Consider the following 25,219-nt stretch of genomic DNA (forward strand, 5'->3'; position numbering starts at 1 on the left):
GTCATTTGAAAACTCATGCCAATGTTCCTTTTATAATGACATTTATCCCTTCAATATCAAACAAGTGTTCTATATTACATAAATAAAAATTCAATTACTAAAAGAATTTAAGAAAAACTTACAAGCATTTTTGTTTGATAAATTTCCAAAGCTTTGAAGAAGTTAGCCATAACAGCCTCTGGTTTCTCAATTTTTTGTCCATGCCTTCGCTTCTTTTTCTGCATTTTTCCCTCTTCTAGCTGCTCAGATTGTACTTCCTTTGCTTTATCTTGTTTCTCACCATCTTCCATGCTAGAAGAAAGGTTACCTAAACAAAAATACCTAGCCAAACTTCTATTGTAAATGCATGCATTTAGAAGGAATTCTAATTCAGAAAGTTTGGCTTTGAAAGTTAGTTTTGACACTGGGAGAAAAATGATTGTAAGTAAAAGACTTGAGGTAGACAGTAAACCCAGAGTAAAAAAAGTGACCTTAGTTTCAAATGATATGCAAGAATAGAGTTGTTGAGGGGAGACCAAAAGGGTAAAAAGCCAAAAGCCAGGCAGAAGTTACTGTGCCAAGTGTGAAGTGGATAATGTTTGCCGAAACCAATGATGTACATATATACTCAATACAAGCAACATAAAAAATTTAAGAGTTCATGTGTACTTTCTTGAGCCTGCGGCTGAAGAAGATAAATAAAGCTTTTGGGATTTGGTACACAGTATCATAATTGAATCGCAGTATCATAAAATGAATTCATTTCAGTCAAGGCAATCACTGTTGTTACAGAGATGAATGAGTAATAACAAGGAATTTCGCTTCAGAGGGTCACAGCTTACAAAGTATGTAGAAGATGATAATCATTCCTCCTGCACCACTGAACTGCCTTTATGAAAATTAAGGATCAAGACTGTATGTAGTAATAGGGGAATTTAGTTACTAAACTAAAAAAAGAAGCTGAATTTGCATATATGTAAAACAATGTTGAGGCATTGAGGTGTTGAAAGTTTTAGGCATGAGGATGAAGAAATGCAGTATGTGGTTCACTTTATCACACTACTACTGCAGTAGGAATCATATGATGGGTGTCTAAGAATGTGTTTATCTTCTACCAGAAAGAGTCCCTGTTGCAGCCTCAGAAATGTAAGCCATTTAAACTCTAATTTGTAAGCTGAAGGCAATTTGAATATGCTGTGAAAGTAGTTGAGAGGAGAATTAAGCATGGCAGACAAGAGAAGACAACAGGGAATAGGGAAAATAAGTCCAATAAAATAATAGACGTAGAAACAGATCATGCTTATGGAAAATAAGAGGTGAAAAAGCCCAAAATAAGAAAATGAGTGGCACAGGATATTTTGGGCAAATTCCTAGATATTTATAAATTGCTTCACTGAAGCACTGGTGAATATATATTTAGACTAGTGTCTAAATCAGGAGACCAAAATCAGTCAACAAAGAAAAAAGCCCAGCAGTGATATGATTTAACAAAACTTTTAAAAGGGGTCAACTGACCAATTTCAATATTAACCAACTTAATAGTACATTGTAACACGGTCTAGATAAAGCAACAGTTTCTGAAACTGCTTATTTTGAAGTTACTGTCTTCATACTGAGTAACACTCATCAACAGGTTCTTTGGATACATGGTACCAAAAATACCATAGAAGAATTTAAGTGCTCTAAACAATGAAAATAATATGCTTAACATTCCTGCAGGGATTGAAGAGAGAGACAAATCATATCAAAACACCTCTGTGACAATAAAATGCAAGAAGAGGACTTTTTAATTGAAGAATTATGCTAGACGCAGCCTGAAAGGTAACAGAGAGGAAATGAAAATATACTGAACCATCATAGACAGTGTTGATGGCATACTTTAATGAGGTAACAGAAAAAAATAAAAACCCCCCATTTAAATGCACAAGTGTGAGCATACATATATGTGTACACATTCTTGTCCATGTAAGACATACATATATGTATATACACATACATGTATGCACACATACACGCATATATATATACAGAGGAAAAAAAAAGGATACTTTTCAGACAAGCTATACAAAGTGTATCCAGTCCTAAAATATTGACCCCAATGGCACACTTAAAAAAATTAACTTTGGCAGGTAAGAGGAGAAAGATAAATGAGGCTGAAGGAAACATTTTAAACATGAAGCAAAATAGAAAACAAAGAAAAAAAAAGATGTATAGCTTTTGAATATGTAAGAATCTTTAGGAGATCTTTTGCATGTGTCTACAAATATTTGTAAGGGCATTCATCAGGCTGCAAGCATACAATGTGGCTGCAGGTCCAAAGAGACAGCATGCCCCGTAAAAGTAGGATGCTTCTAAAGCAATGTAAGCATTTTAAAAGTTGTTTATAAGGCAGTCATATGTAGGATGACTGGACAAAGGAATGTATCTGCTGTCAAGTTCACAACTTCAGATCAGATAAAACAGATCAGATAAAACAGCAATAATAAAAATTGCTGGGTTAGTCAAATCTTGTGTTTCAATGATTGACTATTGTTGCCTGAAAATTATAGTGGGTAGTAGGGAAAGTGTAAATAGCAGTAATGACAAGTTGCAGAGGCTTTTTCAAGACTGGTGCTCATTTTTAAAGGTAGTTATGGAAATTTTTACAACAATGTTCACAGATTTATATACGCAGAATTGTCAAGGGCCACAAAAATCCACAAGATTACCATTTTGTTGCCCACTCAGATGGTCTGTCACCTCTTAGGGACTCTGCTGCTTTTCAAAATACTGATGAGACAAAGTGTACATAAAGTGCTTTGAGTACTGAGCATTGCTTGGATTCTTTCTGGCCAAATTATCTAGCATTAGGAAGTAGCAAGGAATTAAACAGGAATTGTGTAAAAATAACTCACTCAGCCTTCTCAGCTTCTGCTTTTCTTTCTGTTTCAGCTTCTTTTGCAATTTCAGATATCTGCAAAAAGTATTTTAACTGTCAAAATGGATCCACTCAAATAAAATTTTGGTAACTTTAGTCACTGTTTTCTAAGAAACAAAATAATTACCACGCTATATTTTTTATACCACTTTGCACTTTTAAAGTGTTAGATTTTTAAAAACAGACAACTCAGACTAGAGTTTAACAGTGAAAACTGCAGAAATTATTCTGATAACCTTTTTCAGTACAGTGTTATCAATACTGTAACTAGCCCCATTGACTGAATAACTTAAAGTAATTATACGTGGTTATCAGACAGATTATGTGAGCAGTTGAGGATGAAGGTAACTACATCCAGATCACACCCTAATACAAGTCACTCACAAAGACTCAGTGCAGTTACTGGTTATGTGGAAAATGAGCATCAGTTTGCCTCATTCCAAATATGAAACGAGGAATAATATATCAATGATAGCATCAAAAATCTGAAAAAGATCTGTGTAATTATCAGATATTACAAAACCCAATTACTTTGTCAAGATCAATGGATGCAATTGAAAACAGACAAATATTTAAACAACTTTTACTTACGCAATGTTTTCTTCAAACTATTTATCTTAGGTGGGTTGATGGTTCATTAAACCTTTACTGGCACACCTCACAACCATCTAAGTATGTGTTTACAACATTCCCTTGAGATAAGGAAAAACCAATATACAATTTTACAGATGGCTAACTGCAGCAAAGAAGCTGGGGCCTGGATTTCAAACACCTTTAGGCTCAGTGTTGCAAGACCAAAGTAAACTCATTTCAAATGCTGTTTGAGTATCTAAGCTTCACTGGAAATCAAAGAGATGCACGCTCTGAAGTCCTAGATTCACAAAGGAATCTAAAGTGCCTAAATTTGTTACCATTCACTTTTGCAAAAACCTATCTTACCTCTTTACCCTCTTCTGTATTCTCTCAAAGTGCTCAGACACCAATTGTCTATTGGTGTATTCGCCTACATTTCTGGTTAATACATACATACAGTTATCTACTACTCACCTGGATGCCTCTCTCTTGCACATAAGTAGTGAAAGAATTTACAAAAGAATTGACTAAATCGATCTTGCCTTGCTTATCTCACCTCTTATCTGTGGAACCTCATCTAGTACACCTGATGGAAGGAACCTCACCTAGTACACATGATGGAAGCATGTGTAACTCTTCCACAAAGAGTTTCCCCTAAGATCTCAAGCTGGTGGAGGGTAATTCAGAGATCATTTGATGATGCCTAGTTCTTCTAAGCGGTAGGGTGGGGGAAGAATGAATAAATCCCTATTCATCCTCTCCATCCCTCTATCATATGTTCTCTCAGTTTTCTCCTTCCCAGGCTGAAAAGCCTTAACCTACTTAATTCCATACACAAGATTTGTTCCATATCAAGTTTTGCTAACTTTTTGACCTTCACTGAACCTTTTTCAGTTTTATCACATTCTTTTTGAAATGGGGGAATGTGGTCTTCAAAACACAGACATACTTTGGGTTCATGGAACATAGTAATATTCTGTGATTTTCCTCTCTCTATTCCTTTCTCAACAATTCAAAATTTCAGTTTGCTTTTTTGATCCGTGTTGATCGACATTTTCATTGAACTGATACTTTTGTACAACTCTATTATATTCCCAAGATTTCATACCCAAGCAGTAACAATGAGCTCAAAATCCAACATTTTACATGTAAAATTATAACTTTTCCTCTGATATACATCACTTCACTGATTTTCATCTGCTATTTTAAGGCAACTTTGCAGTTAGCTCTTGATTTTACTGCTATGAATAACTTAGATTTATCAGCAAACTCTGTTAGCTCACTACTCATTTCTTTTCTTATTTGTAAACCCGCATGGCTCTCAGCACAGATTCCTGTGGAACTTCAGAGCAGAAAGTAAGTCCTAACAATCTTCATCATATACAGTTCCACAGGTTATTTTGCAGTTTCTCTGGCTATATGGTAATGTCATTGACCTTATAATTACATAATTGCTTTTCCAGTACATAGAGGTGAATTTCTGTTTCTATCCATTTGTGTAAGTTTTATTATTGTAAATGCTTAAGAAAGACACAGTGACTTCCTGAAGGGAATTTTTGATCCTGTCCTGGTTTCAGCTGAGATAGAGTTAATTTTCTTTATAGTAGCTGGTATGGGGCTATGTTTTGGATTTGTGCTGAAAACAGTGTTGATAATACAGAGATGTTTTAGTTGTTGCTGCACCAGTCAAGGACTTTTCAGCTTCCCGTGCTCTGCCAGGTGCACAAGAAGCTGGGAGGGGACACAGCCAGGACAGTTGACCCAAACTGACCAAAGGGCTATTCCATACCACATGACGCCATGCTCAGTATATAAAGCTGGGGAAGAAGAAGGAAGGGGGGACATTTGGAGTGATGGCATTTGTCTTCCCAAGTAACCATTACGCGTCATGGAGCCCTGCTTTCCTGGAGATGGCTGAACACCTGCCTGCCCATGGGAAGGAGTGAATGAATTCCTTGCTTTGCTTTGCTTGTGTGCGCAGCTTTTGTTTTACCTATTAAACTGTCTTTATCTCAACCCTCGAGTTTTCTTACTTTTGCTCTTCCGATTCTCTCCCCCATCCCACCAGGGGGGAGTGAGCGAGCGGCTGTGTGGTGCTTAGCTGCCGGCTGGGGCTAAACCACGACAGATCCTTACATTGCTGTTTCTTCTTTGAACTCTACTTAATAGTTATATCCAGTGCTCTAACTGGATTACTTGAGCCATTCATATACACAATGTGAATAGCAATTTCTGTAATACAGAATTAGTATAAACATTATTTTGCTAAGTTTCACTAGATAACATATTAAAGGTAAAAGCTGGATAAATTGCATAGCTGACTTCACATTAATGACTCGAAGTATCTGCATAAATTACTGAGCATTTTTATCAATAGTTACAAACAAATCTGAGAGAAACATATAAATCAAAGTAAAGCAAAGAAAATTCTAAAATATTTACTTCAACTATTGTTGAAGAAAATTCTAAAATATTTACTCAGACCTGCTAAGATCCTTAAGTTAAAATAGCATTTTTAAATATCAACCACATTACATTTATGCTAAATGAGACAGGATTTTAAGACTGTCATTTTTAAGTACACACATAAAAATGAATTAATAAATAAATAAGAAAAATAAATGGAAAAATATAGTTTGATCTAGGCAATAAACAAATCTTGGAGAAAAACATACGAATGAAGTGGAATAATGAACTAAGAAGTTGTACAACAGAGGTTTATCTTGAAAATATCTGGAAAGCGTACCATAAAGAGGTAGATTAATGATGAGAGGAAACATATATTTGAATAACAAGTAGAAACAGATCTGAAGTGTAGAGTGAAACATAATGCCTTCCAAATATGACAAATGCATTTGGGTTTTGACATTTAGTCCAATCTATTTTTAAACAGGATGATAAATTATATTTAGCTCAGCTGAGTGGAACAAATTATATTGTTCATAAACCAGAATAAAAGTAAAGAATGATTATATGATAAACATTAAAGTAACAAATTCAGGCAAAATTATTTAAAATAATAGGAAAACAGGATATTTTATTGTATATGATCAGTAAAGCATGTAGAAGAAAGACGATAATGATAAGGCATTATTATGGAAAAAGTAGATTGTAAAAGTAACTGACATATACTGTGAAAAAATGGGATACACAGAATAAACAAGACTGTAAACCATTCAAAGCAAAAACTGTGCCTAGAAAGCAGCTAGCAATTTTCATTTTGAATAAAGTCCAAATGAGCAATAACAACAATTTACTGCAGTGAAATCTAAACACACTGGGCTGAATTTTTCTGCCATGTAAACTCTCCTGTTTGTTTTTAAAACAGTACAGATTATAAAGTATGTTCTCATTGAGAACATTTATAAATCAGTTAACTGACAAATAATTCAGTTACTAATAGAAAATTCAGTAATATATTTGTATTATTATTATTTTCTGCAAAGAAATACAAAATCTCTTTAACTTACCTGTAATCCTTTTTTCTTACGAACTGTGTTTTCCAAAGATGCCTGGATATCAGTACCAAGGATTTCTGCAATATCTCCAAGTCCAGCATCATGACCATGTTTTGAGCCACCTTCTTTCTTTGTATGAATGCCAAAAATGTCTGAGATGATGTCAGTTTCTCCCTTTTCACCCTTCACAAACTGCACAAGTTCAGCTCTGATGCCATGCTCAGCGCCTTCAGCTTTTTCTGCTTCCAAAACATCATCATGGATTCCAAACTGTGTTGGGTCAGGCATGTCCCCTAATATTTTAGTAACTTTAATGTTTTTGGCTCCTTCAACGAGGCCACCCCCAAATACCGTGCTCCAAAGAATCTGGAAAATTCCCCACACTATAGTAAAGAACAGTTGGAACATCCCTACAAATAGGATCCAGAAAAAGGAGAAAAACACTTTCACCATCTCTTTTACTGTCATCTTTCTAACTTTCCTGTATTGTTTCCTTAGGTTCTTCACGGTGACCATTTTAAAAAAGTTGGCAACATTCTTTTTCACTGCAACACAGGCCATTGCAAAAGCTGAAGCAGATTCCAGGGACTTTTCTTCTTCCTCATCATCTCCAATATCCACTACATAACAAGGCTCTGCCTCTTCCTCTTCCTCAGGCCTCTCGGATGAATCCGTTTCAGAGATCTGGGATGCTAACTGCATTTCAAAGATTGTGTCTTCACAGAAATTCACAAAGAGTTCCATTTTTTCTTGCTCTCCACCTTCATTTACAACATCAAATATGAACTGCCTTTTGGATTCCTTCACCTGTGGCTTCTCCCACTGCATTCTACTGGATTCACTGATTTCAAAGTAAACTCTTTCTATTTTCTTGGCTCCACCAATTATTTCAATACGGCCAAGGTACGGTTCAAAGTAATTAAGAACACTTTCCGCAGGTTCAAGTAAGCTCTGAAGGCGTGAATCATTAGGCATGTGCTCTGAAAGGTTTGTTAGCAATACTGCTACATTAAATCCAATGTCTTTGGCTGGTTCATGGAATCTTTCCACAAAATCAACATAGTTAAACATATCATTTTCATCAGCTTCTGCACAGGACAGCAGGAATTCAATCTCTGATGGTATGTATTGTTTTTGAGCCTCCATTGATTTCTGGAATTCCTTCTTTGAAATGATGCCTTTACCATCCGGGTCATGCTCTTTGAAAGCATCTGAGTTAGTCAGATCTTTTAACTTGAGGAACATGTCAAAGAACTTCAAAATCATTTCTACATTGCTAGATGATTCTACAAGCGTGTCTACCATTTGTTTTCCAATAGTTCCATTTACAACGTTACCTAAGTAGTGTGTTAAAACAGGAAGTTATTTGGCATCGCTACATTTGAAGCAAATAAATTTCATAATCATGCTGAGAACAGAACAAAAATGTTCTTAAATCTTTGTAATTTTTCTTTCAACATGCTTTTCTGTAGCAGCCCTCTTTTTTATGACTATGTGTATTCCAGAATAATTGTTAAATAAACATGAAATAGGTTTTTTCCTGGCATTACATAAAGGCAATTAAAAAACAGTTTAGAAAGATTAACATAATTATCGTACATTACATTATGAAGCTGAGATAATCATATTTGACCATAAAGAAAAACAGGTCCAACCTTCAAGCAATGACAAGAGCATCACTACCATATCCTTTAGCAGATCTAGCAGTTCTTTAAGCAATTCAATCTGAGCAGAGTCCTGTAAAAAAAAAGAAAAAAAACAAAAACAGAGTGTAAGATTTTCTTTGCATTTATCTGGAAAACTAGATACATTTGGAAAAAAACAGTATGCAGGATGGTCATCTAAATGTAGTTCACATTCTTCAGCAACATTTCATTGTCATTTTATTATGATTACTATCAGATGTCTTATACAATATAAGGGTAACACTACAGCAGAGGTATTAATACCATAAAGATAAGCTTTAATAAAGCATTAAGGAGTACCAAAGTGCAGATAAGGGACAGCATAAACTCACAAAATTGGTTAATCCACAAATCTGGCAGTATTCATCTCAGAAAGAATCCATCCTTTCTCACTTCACAGGGAATATTTAATGGCATAATGCATTACCACTCAAACGGAACTAAGTCTAACATGGATTTGTGACTAACATTAAGGACCTAAAAACTGTTAAGTATCCTCAAAACTCTGATATACTTCTGTAGGGTGGGAAGAAATCTTATGATTAAGTCAGAGGGTAGCAAAGACACGAATAAGAGTGAGGAAATTACTCTCTGCACTGTTCCATGCAGTGCCTAGTGGCTTGAGTGTATGGGTACATTAAGCAGAAGTCGCAAAAGAACATATAAGCCTCAAACTGTGAAGAGGGGTGGGACTCCACAATGCCCTGCACAGTGAACTGAACACTGCCTGTTGCCCTCCTGCTCAGTGCCTGTGATGAATTAACTGGGAAAGGCAACTGACATTCCCTCCCTCTTTGAATCTTTCCCAGCTTTCCTCTTGCCCTACTTAGCTGTAGCACGGGAACCATGCTTTTAATGGTGCTTCTGCTCTGACAGATCATCAGGTTTTGGCAACAGGGAGGAAGGGGCCAAATTGCCACCTTCATTATCAGAAAGGTATAATTGAGTTGGAAGCAGTGAGTTTGATATTAGAAAAGGTGAGTGCACAGTGATGATTAACGCTAAAAGGAGTGATATGAAGATGCTAGTCCTGAAATTCAGTCTTGGACCTCTACATTACAATAGGCCCATGCACAACCAATGAGTATCAGCACATTAACTGCTTTAAAGCTTTCAACATTCACTTGACTATAATTTATAAACATAAGCAAAGAAGGATTACTTGACTACTGAAAATACCTGTGAAAGTTTCATCTGCATATTGGCAAAGACATGAAGAAAGCCAACAACTGCATCCCACAGCCTACTATGAGCCAGACTCTGTTGATTACCTATGCAAGGGCCCTAAAAAAATTAAGAAAAACACATTTTTTATTTATATAAAATAGAATAAAACAAAACAAATAAAACAATTTGCTTTCCTAAGATTTCTCCCTGAAAAAATTAAAAAAAAGAAACTTCAGGCTTCCATGAAGCTACATGAGAAAGCTTCCTGAGGTCTCTTCAGCATCTAGTGCACAAATACTAGATCATATCATGTTAAATATGCAGCCATTCACATGTTTTAGTATTAACTTTACACTGGGCCAGTGATTCCACGTAACTTCATCAAAATTAAGAAAAATAAAACCAGAGTACTTGCAAATTTATGATAGGACATCATCAGGCCATGTAATCATAGAACTTCACTGTTACTACCTTGAGCAAAATATTTTGTTTACCTGGATATATTCTGTAAGGGAATTGAATATTTGTTTGGTGACAGCCAAAGCTTTAGAGAAGTTACGTTGTCCTGATTCATCAATGACATCCTTTCCTGAATAGTACCAATAGAAGTCACTGATTGATTCCTAAGAAAAAAAAAAAATATTATAAATGTTATACAACATTTGTTTAACAATGTTAAACAAAGTTATAAAAAACAACGTTTTCTAATTTTGGATTCTGTATGCAGTATTTACCGCCTGCATTTGTATCACCAAAAGTTGAATCATCAGCAGATGAAATTTAGTATTTCTGTGTAAATCTATTTCTCATGACAATAACTTTTTGCATTTTTATCTATGCTCCCTGCAGAAGTGAACAATGAACAAAAATCTGGTTTCACACAGAAGTCTGAAAGGTTATCTATTTTAAAAGGAAAGAAGAGATGAAATAAATTAAATCAGAATTCTTTATTTTAGATAACCTTGAAGAGAGGATTTTCACATTTGGTTCCAGTAAAATGTGAATTTATAAAAATGAAGGAAAGGCAAATATCTTATACTCCATTTTCTTCTGTTTTTTCCTCACCTGAAGACGCAAGAGATAGTCAACTGTACTAATGATAATATTTACTGTTGTGGTGTTGCCCATCTGAGTACGTAGGTAATTTTGAAAATCTGAAACAAGAAGTGATTTGTGCTTGGTTAGTGTATATAGAAATAAAAAATACAAGGTTATTTGTACATGGAGACATGGAGGATACATTCTTTTTAAGTACCTTGTTGGGTACAGATGCTTCTGTGGTGGAAATTGAACTACAGTAGAGCACAATGTAAATACAACTGAAGAATTGTTATCCACATGACTTGCAATAGGCTTTACTATTAATGATTGGCATAAAAACTGAAATTACATTAAGACTTAAAAATTCAAATTGAACTCCGCAATTCAAATGGTTGGCATGCCAGTTTCCCCTCAGAAAACTAAATGAATTAGAGGAAAAAACCCTTTAGAATTGGTTCTGTTCAACTCTCTTTAAGAACAGACTCATCACACATTTTCCCGAAAATTAATTCAGTTCACTTACCATTGTTATGCCCCTCACAGAGCAGTTGTAAAAATCTAAATAGATCTCGAGTAAATTCATCATGCTGCAACACTTTTTCACCTTTAAAATATATAAATATAATGATTATGTGACAACTGTTATGATTAAGTATGCAGAACACACAATCTTACAGCAACCTTTAAAACTGGAATTCTAATAAAAAACAGTATTATAAAAGCGTTAAAACGATTTAAAAGAAACAGACTGATAATAATGAAAAGAAAAACTGAGACAGAAAAAGCAAAGCCAAAATATTTAGCACTCCAATGCATCCATGGTTAAAAAAAAAAAAAAGCAACAGGATATATATCTAATAAGTAAACGGTTAGTCATAACTGAAATCATGCCTTAAATATGAATGACACTTCTTTAATAAGCATCAAACCGTTTATCCAAGCTGAACACACAACCTGCTGCAGACCATAAAGCTAAACCTAAAGATATCTGGGAAGATGCAATGAAAGATTTCTCTCTATATTTGCAACACATTTTTGCAACAATAGTATCGAAAACTGTAAACCCAAACATACCACGCTCACGAACGATGACTGTGGATCAAAGAAAAATAACAAGAATACAGGATAAGAATATTGGAAGTTACAGTGTTTTTCTTCAAAATTATTGCTAAAGATTTTGTAAATATAAAGCATATTCAGAACTCAAAGCCTAGAATTACTTATAGTAAGTTTATCAACAGAAACCCCAAGCCACAGTAAATAACAGTTCTAGTTAAAGAAGGAAGCACAAATAATGTTTTAAGTACTACTGGAATCAATTTCATTCTACTTACGAGTTCCTTCTTCAGTAACCATTCCCAGTCCTTCTGCTTTATTTTGTCTCTCAAATGCATTCAAGTCAAGAACACTTATATTGAAAAAAAAAAAAAAACAAACAGGAAAAGGTACTATAGTACACAATGGAAAATTATTTTCTTCTAGGAAATCTGGAGGCCTTCAACAACTAGTCTTGACCCACTGTGACATGCATTGCCTCATATTCTACTTAATATGAATATTAAATAAAAGAGCTTGGGATGAAAATAAGGGTCACGTGTCCATTTCTGAAAAGAAATGAGTCTCAGGTCAGGTCTCACCACTTACCTAACTTCACTTCCAGTAATGTCGTTCATGGTTTCATGTATAAATGAAAAGTGGAAAAGGAACCTGAAATATTACTCTTTATATTGACTTAAACCTGCCTGCCAAAAGGACATTACTGCAGTTATTTCTCAGTCACCCTGTTTTCCACTAAGTTATCACTATTATTTCTATTATATTGTTACGGTATATATTGTGCATTATTATGTTATTCAGAAGATATATGGAATGTCTGATTCCATATTTGGAAGACATATATGGAATCAGAGATTCCATGTCTTCCAAGGTCAAAATACACTGATATCTGAGTTTTCTTTTGCTAACTTGGCATAGCCCAGCACGTGGAACAGATGATTCTTCTCACCACCCAGGCAGAATACTTTCATTCAAACAGTCCAAATATAATTCTATGATTAGCTAATTTTTTTCAGTTAAACAGCAATGCAGTCACATATTCTACTATCTAGCGACATCATTAAAACCAAAAGCATTTTTTAAAGCATCATTTTAATTCTCTTGTCAGTGTTCAAGTCATTTTATCAAAACCGTTTTTAATGAAGTCCTGAACGATACGCATACACAATTGGTAATATCATCACTGCAGGTCCTGTTTGAGCAAGTCCTTGCTAAATTGTTCTACATAAATAGATGTTATTTAATTAGGCTGCAACTACTCAGCGATAACTTCTGCAGTGCAGGTCACCATTCTTTTCACATTTTTTCCTGTCTTCATACAGCTTCTCCACTTCTAATTCCCAATCTGCTCCTTCAGAACCCTTCTGTTGCTTTAAAAGGCTGAGAAAAGGAGGTTGTCTACAGTAAGAGTAATCAGAAACACCAACAGTTTTCCACCTTCTTTATGGGAGTCCTTTACCTTAACTAATTTGAACTTCTGGTTTATCAAGGGAATGGACTACTATAATCTCACCAGCCACATGCCATCTCTAACAAACCTGATACATATGCAGAGGATTCAGATGAAGAGACAGAGCTTATGTAACTTGTCAGAGATGTGCAGAAACTGAAAGCTTAGTAAAGCTCCACTGGCCTGTCTCTCCTTCAGTGATTGCTTTTCTCCTTCCTTAGAACCACTCAGACAGAAAACTTGAAGGATCTGGGACCAGTGAAGGAGCCATTACACTTTACTTTTCCACCTTTCCAAACTAAGCCTTCAAAGGCATACACAGTCTTTGCTTTATTTTCTCCTTTGGAAGAATACTCTAAAAGAGTAACATGCTATTCCTCTGATTCACAAAAATTTCCCACAAGAGTTCTACAATCTGTGACTCCTGTAATTTAAATATAACAAATCCACCTGCACTGAGCAATAAGCCACCAACCTGAATAAAACTGAAACTGTAATAATACAATTTATGCTTTTACCTGCAGGACTGCATCAAGCCAGAGAGACTTTGAAAAAATCCAGCATCCTTTTTCTCCTTCAGGTAGTCTAGCATTTTCTAGAGGATATACATTTTGGGGAAAAAAAATAATCTATATTAAAATTATATGAATTAACAACTCTGTGAATTACCATTCGAAAAGCAAATCATTGGCAAGCAATAATATCATTGTTATTGTACCAAAAATACCCTGATATTTCTTCACTGTTTACCTTAAAATTAAACGCACTAAAATAAAAACACGACAGAACACTAAAATTCTCAAAATTACTTGCCTCCTTTATACAAGCAAGACTCACAGTAGTTAGAAAAGAATTACCTGTTGAACAATGGTATTCCCACCATTTAGAATAGCAATACCAAGTTTTAGTGTTTCAACAACCATGGGTCCTGTATGACCTGTCAAAACAACGGTACAGTCATTAAAACTTGCAATTATGAACTATTCAATCAGAAAAGCAGTCTGGAAATTTTACCTAGTATAGTTGTAACTGACATTTATTTTGCCTCATTATATACAAGTTGTACATGATATACATATCATAGATATAATGACATAATACACTATATATATGTATAGCATTATACATAGGACATGTATATCATTTATACTTTTAATACTTCACAGAACATTACCTTTGCTTGCACTAATCATCTGAAGGACCATCTCAGCAGCTCCACGATCATGTAAGCGAGCTTGCTGATAGAGAGTTCTCTGTTTTTCCATTTCTTTCTCCTGGGTTTGGGAACAAAAGTGAGAACAGAATACAGACTGGAATTGACTCAGGAAAAATAGGAAGATGAGAAATCTGAAGTTGTTGAAGGCCATCTGCCGCCATAATCCACGGATTGTTTGATTCCAAAACTTCAGAACACACTGTCTTTCTTTTATATGAATAACCTAGTAAACCAGCTCGATACACCCTGTGTTATTCTTGCATTTATTCTAGCGGACATATTTAAAATACTTGTACATTAGGCAATGAGAAAGAAATATTTAAACTCTCACCTCAAATGTCTTTTCTTTTTCTTCTTCTTCCTCTTCTTCTTCTTCCTGACAGCTCTTTTTATGTTAGAAAGGGAAATCACAAGATTTTGCTTATTATGAAACATAACGCCTATTTTTAATATAGTATTTCTACAAAAATGACCAAAGAATTTTTTTCAAGTAATCATTAAAGGCATTAAGAAGATTTAAAATCCCTGTAATCGTAAATATTTGTGCTCATCCACACTGAGAAGCTGATATTCCCTAATGTATGAGTACTTCGGGTTATTCATCCAACTACATATACACCCTGTAACTGCAGGCTATGTGTTCTTGTGTCATATCTCCATTTACATCCATAATATTTATCTTCACAGTCAAACTCTCCACACATGTGCCAGCTGTAATCAGTATGTTGCAAAAACTGATTGTCAACTTATTTTTGGCAGACTTCAGATATTAACTCCAAAATAATTACCCAAAGAATAAAGATAACTAACATGTTAAGACTGCTCATGAGTTAATCCTGTACAAAACAAAGTGCCAAGTAATACCAACAGGATTGCACCTACTGGAATTTTATAATATTATTTTAATGTAGGAAATTTCTCATTGTGTATATATATACCTCCGAAGAGCATTTGCTTCATTAAAAAGATAGAAATCACTAGTATCGAGCAGTCCACGTAAGAAACAGAAGCAAAAGGTTTAAAAAGCATCTAAAATTAATGGGAAGCACCTGAGGGATGGAGCTTGAAATGATATATTTACCTTTGCCATCATGGCGGAATATGCAATATATAAAGGATCATCTTCTAGTTTGCTATAAAAAGTAAAAAATATTTAAAATTATTTTAGGATGTAGTAATAAAAAGATGTCATACTCCTACTAATATTTAAATATCATTTTTATTAAAGGGTATTTTATTAAAGTAGATATGATTTTCAAGTAGATTTGTGTATTATAAATGTATTTTCTTATCTCAAACCAAGTCTCTGTAACTTTTTAATTAAACTATTTAGAGGTATATTTGGACATCCAACTTAGTCATGTTGGATAAGTAAGGATCACTGTTGCAGGTGCAGAAACGTATTATGGAGATATAAGTTAGAATAATTATAACTGTCAGATGGCAAGATTACGTTAGTCATACAGAAAAAGAGTATGAAGCATTGGAGTACTCTACTCACACAAAATACATATTCTAATCAACAGTCTAAATTCAAAACAGAAACTGGCACTGAAAGAGATTCATGCTAATCATCAATGAAACCTTTTCTGACATACTGAATAAAATGTAATGAATACCAACAACAAGAACACACATCTATTACCAGCAGAGACCAGGGGAGGGTACTCTGAATGAACCAGCAGTTCCTGTAGACTTTACGTTTCTATGAGAATTCATACTCAGTTATTTCTGTATTGGGTATTTACCAAGCTTTTAAAATGTCAAAAATAGTCAATATTTGTCTCAATATAAAGGTTATACCAAGTTTAAATACATGAAAACTGTAATGAAACTGAGAGGCAAAAAAAGTATTCACCATGCACAATAATGAACTGCAGTTGTGTTAAATCACTTCCTTAATGTTATTAGAAATTAAATTACTGTGTGCTTTTACTCAATGTGCTTTTCAACACAGCTCTTTTTACCTTCTCTCTGTGAGAGCACTGCGACTAAAATAGAGGATAATCTGATGAAGTGGATCAGGCTGTTTTTTCTCAGTCTCTTCCTCTTCCTCTTCATCTTTTTTTGGAGGTGTCTGTCTCAAGATTTATATCAGAATATACAAATTAAGCTTCACAAGTAAGAAAAAAATGAGTAATTAAGCTTAGAAAAGGATTTCAGTAATTTTATTCTGTCCAATTTGTATTAACTTCCAGTATTCATCTTATTCAGCATACAGCTTACAGCATAACCTGCAACATTATGTGCCTGTATGACTCAGAAGGAGTTAGAGTATCTGATTGTTATTCATATTTGATAGTAACATTAGAAGTTTCTCATTTGCAAGGTATTGAGAATGAAACAGTGAAAATCTTAGGAAAGCCTTATTCAGCAGAAATTACGTGTTTCCAGTGGGCCAGAATTGAAAGAAAGTCCCAGCTCAATTATTTAGCAGGAGAATTATCGGTAAATGGGACTATTTTTAATGACATTATCAGATACATCCTATTCAGACTACTGTTTGCTACAATACTTTCATATATCATTTCTAGGTAACCTTGATTCAACAAATGTAAGGACTGCTTTTATTGTCAACTTCAAACATTTTTTGGCAGTTTGAAATATAACACAGCCAGCACTGGCAAAAGAGCAGCATGTCACCTTTACCTTCCTTGTGTTATCACCCCTCTGTAGGGTTTGTAATTGTAGAATTATTGTAATTATAGTAATAATTGTAATTACGGAAGTTCAATTTACTTCTCTAGTAAATCTGAAAGAATTGTAATCACTGTTTTGATTAATGGCCTCATTCCTTCCTTTAGAAAGAAGCAACAAAGTCAAACAAAGACTGGGACCATATAATTGTCCAGAGTATGAAGAACATATTAGCTGTAATTTTGAAAAATCATACAACCTTCTCTACCAGTGGGTCTTTAAAAAGCACAACATGACTGCTTTTGCTAATACTGAAGCATCTCCTGATACATCTTCATGTGATCCATGAAGCTATATATTCGTTTTCGTGGTGTTTAGACACTATGGAGATAGGCCCCTTGGAAGTATTTTGGACAAACTAACTACAGAGAGGGAAGAGAAAAAGCAGTAGTCTTTCTGAATCAATATTCAGTGACAAAATGCTGAAGTTTACCAAACACTTTTATCGAGTACACATGTAAATTAAATTTTTGCTGAATATGGCTGCATATATTTACTTCTCCTTATGATGTATCAACAAGAAAACAGCAAAATTAATTTGTATCAAAGCTGAAAATGTTAAAATTAAATATTATGCATCAACAAAAATTTTAAAAAGGGGAAAAGGATCAATTGTGTCAAGCTTTAAAAAAACAGTAAATAAAATATAGGAACATAGGAATTACCATAATGACAAAAATAGTCTGACAGTTTATCTAATCCATTTCTCTTCCCAAGAATTAGTATCACATAGTTCGCCTGAAGGCATAACCACCTTAATGCACTTCAGTGTGCATCACAGGACGAATCTCTTTTTGACCACAGCAGAAAATGACCTTATGCCCTGAAGCATAAGGATTAATATTTTATAAGTTTATGCATATGCATACAGTACACAAAAATTAAATATAGGTTATAATAGATACATAAAATATACACTAAAGTGGGCACTGAAAAATATGCCCAATTATGTCAGTACTTACAGCCAAATCCTGAACTAGTTTCTCCTCAAATGAATATTCCTCTGTTTCTATCCAATAGTTCTGATAGCCATGGAGGAAGAGGTTAATAGAACGGTGCCTGGGGGGGTTGTGAAAGTGAGATCAAGAGGGGTAACGGAACATAGTATTACAGCTCAGGTGGTTAATGATTAGTAAGGATACGTATTTGTACAATTCTGATCCTCTGATTGGTCAGTGAAACAAAATGCAGAACATAACTAACATTCAGTGACAAATCTGCATGTACTTTTGAACATTCTTACTATTTTTTTTAATACACATATGTATACATTACTTTTTGTTTTGAAGGCTTTGGCAGTGCTAATGCACATATGTGAAACTGCAGGACTGGAACCTTAATGAAAGCATGGGAAAAATACACACTTGAACAGACTGAGAATGAGTGGGTGGGATTTACACCTATGAGACGTAAATCTAGTTTCCTAGATTTAGGACATTGAGACAGCAGAAGTTGGCCATCAACACCAAAACAATTATCAAGTGCTTTCCAGTATGTTATCTGCAGACAATCATTGCCATCTTCCACACAGAGAAGCCTAACCTCAGCTTCTTTTCTTTCAGTTCCAAATCAGGGCAGTATTAATGTGTCCCCAGAGAAGCTGGATTAGAAATACACAGAACCTGCTCTAGAAAATGACCAATTTTAGAAAACTCTTAGGCATATTAATTACTACTATAGAGTATTCATTAATTTAAGTTTCCACAGAAAATACAACTCATGGCAATAAGACTACACATAATAATGGCCAAACCATTCCGTCTTTACATTACATTTGGGGGAAAAATTTGTTTTGAGGTGCACTACATGAGGTTCATTTTCATTTACTTTTATCCTGCACCACTAACAAAAGCTATACAAATTGGCTGTGTATACTATGACTTGTCTAAATACACTGTGCACATGTTTTCTAATGGAATAGCTATTAAGCCAACCTTCTAGGCTCTCCTGTTGGCACCGGTGCCATTTTATTACCAAATTTCAAAAACTGACCAATCAGAATCCCCTCTGAAAATTGTACAAATTCATGTTTTATGATAACATCAAATCATGGCTGGGAAGGAATAAGTGTGCGCATAAGGAAGAGGCTCTCCACAAGTTACATTACCGTTAACTTGAGTATAAGCCTGTCATACTGAGTTTTTTCATGTACTTTTTCCAGCCAAACACGTTGAAAGGTGCTCAGGAAGAAATTGCTAATTTTGTGTCTGAAGAAAAGCATATAGGTTTTCATTGAAGAAAGGCACAAGTTAAATTCAATAACGTAGTCAGAAAGAATGTATTTGTAAACTGTGTATGAAGAATTGCCATGTACAACTTTGCTGTATCTATGTGCATATACAGATGACAGACAATAAGACAAATTTTTTTACAAATAAATTTCCTTAAAACATCAAATACACACATCTCAGAGAAAACATTTATCACATAAGACACTTTTTCAAAGCCATGTACATTCATTAAACACAGAACATGAAGAATTAGTATTTCCTAACTTAACTGCTTTTTTTTCCTTTAAAAATAAAAATATTTTAAAAATACAACTATTTCTTTTGTATCTCCAGGCACTTCTCAGAAAAGAGAGTACTTGGAATATTTACAGTAGAAATTAAAGTAATTTTTCTGTGATTTAACAAACACCTGCACATCAATAGACATTTCAATTTCTGAAATATCTTACTGGAATTTCTAAAACCTGATATATATAAGAATGTATTTTGAAGAAAGTTAGATTAAAACATGAGATTAACATTAAATTATATTGAAAGCCACCTAAATCTCCAGAAAATTTTCAAAAGAGAGAGCTCATTATTCACTGAAGATATTAATCTTTTCTAGGATAAATGAAAGGGTACCACCATAATGTTTGCTTACTGCCCTTTAAATTAATTGATTCTAACATCAAATTTAAAACTAACACTCCCAATATAAAGCTGCAACTAAAATGAGGAAATATACAAAATAAGGAGAGCTGCATTGGAAACTCTGGTTCAAAGGGATTTACACAGCTCCTAGAACTAATCCTATCCCACTTGAAATAATCTCCCTAGGGTTCAGAGATGTCTTAACAACACAATCAATTTAAATGATGGAGATAGTTATAGGTGCATAATAGTGTGATAGCCTTATTTTCCTGTCAGAATCCTATGATTTATCTAGAAAAAATATGTGTCTATAAACTAATGAATTTTAAAACTTTGTTCTGCACCTATCAATTGAGCAATATACCTAGAAGTCCCTGCTCATTGCAGGGGTATTGGACCAGATGACCGTTAAAGGTCCCTTCCAACCCAAACCCTGCTATGATTTTATGATTCTAAGTCCAAAGTGTTTTTTCAGTCTTGCCTGTTTTGAAGTGCAGACACCACAATTAATTGGCTAAAATAGTTTTATGACAGTTCATTTTTAGAATCTACAAGATGAAACAACTGGACAGATTTGCCTCACATTCAAATTTAAATTAGGAGTAAACTCCACCACAAAATCTACCATAAAGTTTGAGAAGAACCAACCTCAATCTTTTTAACACAGAAAAGTTTTTAATGAAAATTACAGATAATGTAAATGTTCTACTTCAATGAGTATTACTCCATATTTTCTTGAAAATGAAAATACAGATTCATAACCCATTTTGCCCCTTGGCAAGTGTTCCATCAACCTCAAAAATAATAAATAAAAGTGGTTTTTTTAAAGGTAAATATAAGATGAACAATTTTTATCGTTTGGGTACTCATATATATTCCAAACATTTTAAGAATTTATAAATCCAGAATATAGTTGTAAAAAAAAAAAAACCACGCTCACAAAAATGTTATACTGAAATAGGTGATCTTCATACCACTTCCTCTTGTTTTTCCAAACACAATTCTTGAAGATGAAATGGTTGATACTAGCCAGTTTGTTCTTACGTTGTACTTAAACCTTTTCATTTCTCTGGTTCTTTAAAGATTGCCTGGTGGTAGCGTGACAACTTAGAGACATTATTATAGTCTAGAACTACTGCTTTTTTGTAAAGGAAAGATGTGTGCTTTTTACAGTATAACTGGCTTTTTATTTGTCTTGTGCAAATCTAATATTCTTCCAATATGTTAATGGCACAGCTACAGACCTTTAGCTGACATCAAGCATGTAGATTGGCTTTAATAAAGCCACTTAAAAACGCAATGCAACTCTTCTGTTAAATACTTTGCAAACAATCTTTGAACAAAAATATTAAACATGAAAGGTGAAAAAGTGCAGAAGAAGGTGAGAAGCAAACTTAATTAAAGATGTGCTTAGGCTGTATCTGAATAAAAAGCAGACTTGTTGAGAAGGAACAGGGTAAAGGAAATTACCCCAATGCCGCATGGTCTTAATATTCTGTTTAAAGCAGTAGATGGATCCAGGCACAGGATGCACTTTATCTTGGACTTTGTGGTATCTACATTCAACTGGAGTAAGAAGCAGAGCAACAAAGTCCAAAATATCATTCTGCACTGCTCTGCCCCAATAGCCACTTTAATGCATATAACATTCTCATGTAGTAGCTAAAGATTGCCTCAGACAAGCTAAAGAGCATGAAGCGTTCATGCAATAGGAGAGGAATAGCCATACAAAGTTAAAAAAGAGAAAAGAATACAAACACAGGAGAATAAAGAGTGAAAAGAGCAACCAATCAGAGGCAAAAAAGGGACAGAAACAGCAACATCTTCACAATTTTCACAGATAAATTGAGGCACTATACAGAGTAACAGCTGACAAAAATGAAGCATTTTGGTTTTGAAGCAGTGTAATTCCTATGGTCTTTTCCCCCTCTGGTTATTTGTCATGAGACAAGTATTTTGCTACTGTGAGGAATTAGCTGATAACTAACCAACTCTTTTGTCTCTTAAACAAAATTACATAGGCCTTAGAATCAACAAACTTGTAGGTATACACACAAGCAATATTTGCAGTCAGAAATGTAAACAAAAGTTACGAAGAAATAAACTTTTAAACCATTTACCTTGGCAGGTTGTATAATGGTGCCATTCTGAAACACGCAACAACAGCCCTTTTGCGTTGTTTTGACAGGAGTTTGTGCCAAACAGCTTTCTTTGATCTCAGTGGTTGTTCAACCTATGGGAAAATATCGTCTAGTACATACAATGGAAACTCTTCAACTTTTATTCAAAATTTTCTTTTTAGCTAGTGGTTAATGTAGTTAGCAAATCAGAAAATGTTACAAACTCTCCCCATCATCTGAAAAAAAATGTTCTTTTGGCATTTTATTTTGGTTTTTTTTGTTTTTAAATTAATAAGAAAAAAATACTGGAGGCCTTATATATAGTACCTCTCAGTTTATACCGAAAACTCAAGATGCCAGAGTATCTCATGTGTGGGACTCCTTGGTAAAATTCCAAAATGGTTATTTTGTCTGTTTCTAACTATGCATATTCAATTGTTCATGTGAACAAATTTCTGTGCTATATCACTTGTGAATTAAATGGATTAACTTCAGGTGGGAAGAGTACAAATGCCTTTTTGTATTTAAATTGTACCATTTGAATGAACAGGCAACCAATTTGAAAGTTGCTACAGCATCCTCAGGTGCAGAAATAGGAGATGGACTAAAACCAGTATTAAAAATGAATGCACATGCAAACATCTCTTCCTAAAATTACAGAGTTTTCAACTACTGAAAGGTGATGATTTGTACACTATACTTCTTGCGACTGTTCACAAAGTTTTGCAGCAGCAAATACATCCCGAGTTTTCCCTGAAGCTAAATTGAGGCACTTCAACAGATTACATTAAAAACTTTGCATATATACACATCTGTATGTTCATGTGTGTGCTCATGCGCAAAAATAATTTTTATCTGGAAACTGTAATAATGACACTCACTGAAGTTGAACTAATCTCTACAAGGAAAAAAACTCATGCTACTTTAAAACAAACACAGTATAGACATTTAACTTTTTACCTGTTCCAGATGATATAGAGCAGCTGATATCCTCTGCACACGTTCCACATTTCTTTCAGGGTCAGTAGGTTCATCACTCTTCAAAATGTCTTTGTACAGATTTAACTGCCATTTCACAGCTGGGTCATCAGACTAAAAACCAACATATTTCATACATAAGCTGCTGAATGAAGATACTGAATCTGACTACCACCACTCTTATTCTCATAGTATAATAAAAAATGTTATAGATACTCCCACTTCATCTGTCCCCTTTTAGTCAAAATTAACATCTGCTAGCTGCTCAGAAAAATGGCATTAGATTCTGTATACTGTTGGGTAACTGAACTCAATTCTTAAGCAAGGTTCTGTATTTTTATTTCATTAAACCAAATAAAGCACGCTGGGACTTCTGTATCCCATTTAACTGCATTAAAAATAAGGAAGCACATTTAGTACTGGGATTGAGTTTAACTCCTTGCAGGACTTCTGTACCGACAGTGGAAAGCTGTTTTATGGAGTCTATAAAAGACAGCTGGAATTTCAGTAGGTGAAGAGTTAAAGCCGAAAGTTTTGGGTTTTTTTGCAAGACAGAAATAGAAAAAACGCATTAGAATTACTTAGTGTGTCCAATTTATATTTATGTAACCACAAATTTATAGCAACCAGACAGTCATCTCCTATGACAGATGAGTTACTCCTATTATGTTCAAAGACTGTAGGCAATGATCTCATTTATTTATTTATAAATTATTAGATCTATATTACGTATTATATATAATATAGATTATTATAGCCCTAAAACTACAAATATCTTAATTCTTTACACTTGTCCCATTCTATAGGACTTCCTGAAACTTGAAAATACCAGCCAAAGCTACAAATAAACTAATTATTGTCATGAAAAAATTATGAAGAAAAATGTTAAAATGGCAATTTTTCTAATAGCTTTCACATTCTCTTTTTTTGTTTTTTTATGTATCATGATAAGCAAAACAATTGTGACTTCTGTGTTTTAAAAGTGCACATCAGCGTTTTTAAGACAGATTGTTTCATATTACCTTTTCCTGCAAATGTAAGTTGTTACGTAAATGTTCTTTGACTTCATCATCAGTGTCCCTCTGTAGAAAGGTAGAAGTATTTTTCAATTCAGATTATGATTCATCTCATAAGAACATGTACAACACAGAACAGCTATTATTTTAACATTTAAACTTCAACTCTTGTTTTCGAAGTACATAAGTTACCAGAAGGGCATGGGACAAAGGCTTTCTTTAATTTTGACCATGAAACAATGCTTAAACTTTGAAGAGAATTAAAGCTAACTAATGGTATTTCAGTATTTGGTCCAAATGAATATGCTTACGTAAAAATGTACACTGTATAGAAATGGAAAATGACATGGAAACGATGGCAGCTGTCTATACACACCACTTTTTCTTGTGAAAGCACAATTAGCAGCTATAATTGCTTACAGTACATTGATATATTTAATTATATTGACTGCTTAGATATCTATGCCTCCAAGTTCAGTTTATAAAGTTCTGCTTATTTTGCATTAAAAACTATTACGAAGTCTACACTTACATGGCTGTATCTAGTCTTAGCCAAAGAGATGAGCTCTTGATCTCCAGGAGTGCACATATTCAAACCAATAGGAAGCATCTTTTTAAGTGCAGCTACAATCAAGGATGTTTGTATGGAGTACAAATCCCCTCTACGTTTTGATTTCTTTCTCTCTTGATCTTGTCCTCCAGACTATAATTAAAAAAATAGAAAAGTAAATGACTGTAATTCTCTGATCACATGCTTTTCCAACACGCTCTTCCCCTAATGGTCCAAGGAAACTATGTTTCTGATGTAGTACAATTAATTAGAAATGCTACATTAGAGGAAGGGTGTACAGTCTTGAGCAGGAAATGTAAAGGAATACTTTTGGTGTGCGCCAATGCAGAAATTGCAATAACAGTAATATTTTAATAGCAGTAACATACTTTTGCGTGCATTCATACATATGAATCTAACTATATTTTCTGGATCTTACCTCTCAAATCAGA

The 25,219-nt window shown here is 34.2% G+C and overlaps 1 protein-coding gene across 1 annotated transcript in view; it reads right to left on the reverse strand.

The window, feature by feature from the left end:
• The window catches only part of RYR3 (ryanodine receptor 3), a 263,605-nt gene that overhangs the window by 18,359 nt on the left and 220,027 nt on the right, over window positions 1–25,219 (reverse strand). Inside the window, exons 74-94 of the mRNA XM_072864265.1 lie at window positions 24,750–24,920; window positions 24,224–24,283; window positions 23,184–23,315; window positions 22,224–22,336; window positions 19,347–19,446; window positions 16,510–16,619; window positions 15,624–15,675; window positions 14,874–14,927; window positions 14,501–14,600; window positions 14,184–14,263; window positions 13,845–13,921; window positions 12,155–12,228; window positions 11,895–11,912; window positions 11,344–11,424; window positions 10,845–10,933; window positions 10,274–10,402; window positions 9,792–9,896; window positions 8,583–8,664; window positions 6,940–8,264; window positions 2,874–2,932; window positions 123–291 (exon numbers count right to left, since the gene is read on the reverse strand). Coding sequence (XP_072720366.1) covers window positions 123–291; window positions 2,874–2,932; window positions 6,940–8,264; window positions 8,583–8,664; window positions 9,792–9,896; window positions 10,274–10,402; window positions 10,845–10,933; window positions 11,344–11,424; window positions 11,895–11,912; window positions 12,155–12,228; window positions 13,845–13,921; window positions 14,184–14,263; window positions 14,501–14,600; window positions 14,874–14,927; window positions 15,624–15,675; window positions 16,510–16,619; window positions 19,347–19,446; window positions 22,224–22,336; window positions 23,184–23,315; window positions 24,224–24,283; window positions 24,750–24,920 — 3,180 coding nt within the window. The remainder of the gene's footprint in view (window positions 1–122; window positions 292–2,873; window positions 2,933–6,939; window positions 8,265–8,582; window positions 8,665–9,791; window positions 9,897–10,273; window positions 10,403–10,844; window positions 10,934–11,343; window positions 11,425–11,894; window positions 11,913–12,154; window positions 12,229–13,844; window positions 13,922–14,183; window positions 14,264–14,500; window positions 14,601–14,873; window positions 14,928–15,623; window positions 15,676–16,509; window positions 16,620–19,346; window positions 19,447–22,223; window positions 22,337–23,183; window positions 23,316–24,223; window positions 24,284–24,749; window positions 24,921–25,219) is intronic.

The sequence above is a fragment of the Ciconia boyciana genome, chromosome 6 (genome assembly GCF_034638445.1).
Source record: "Ciconia boyciana chromosome 6, ASM3463844v1, whole genome shotgun sequence".
NCBI classification, from domain to species: Eukaryota; Metazoa; Chordata; class Aves; order Ciconiiformes; family Ciconiidae; genus Ciconia; species Ciconia boyciana.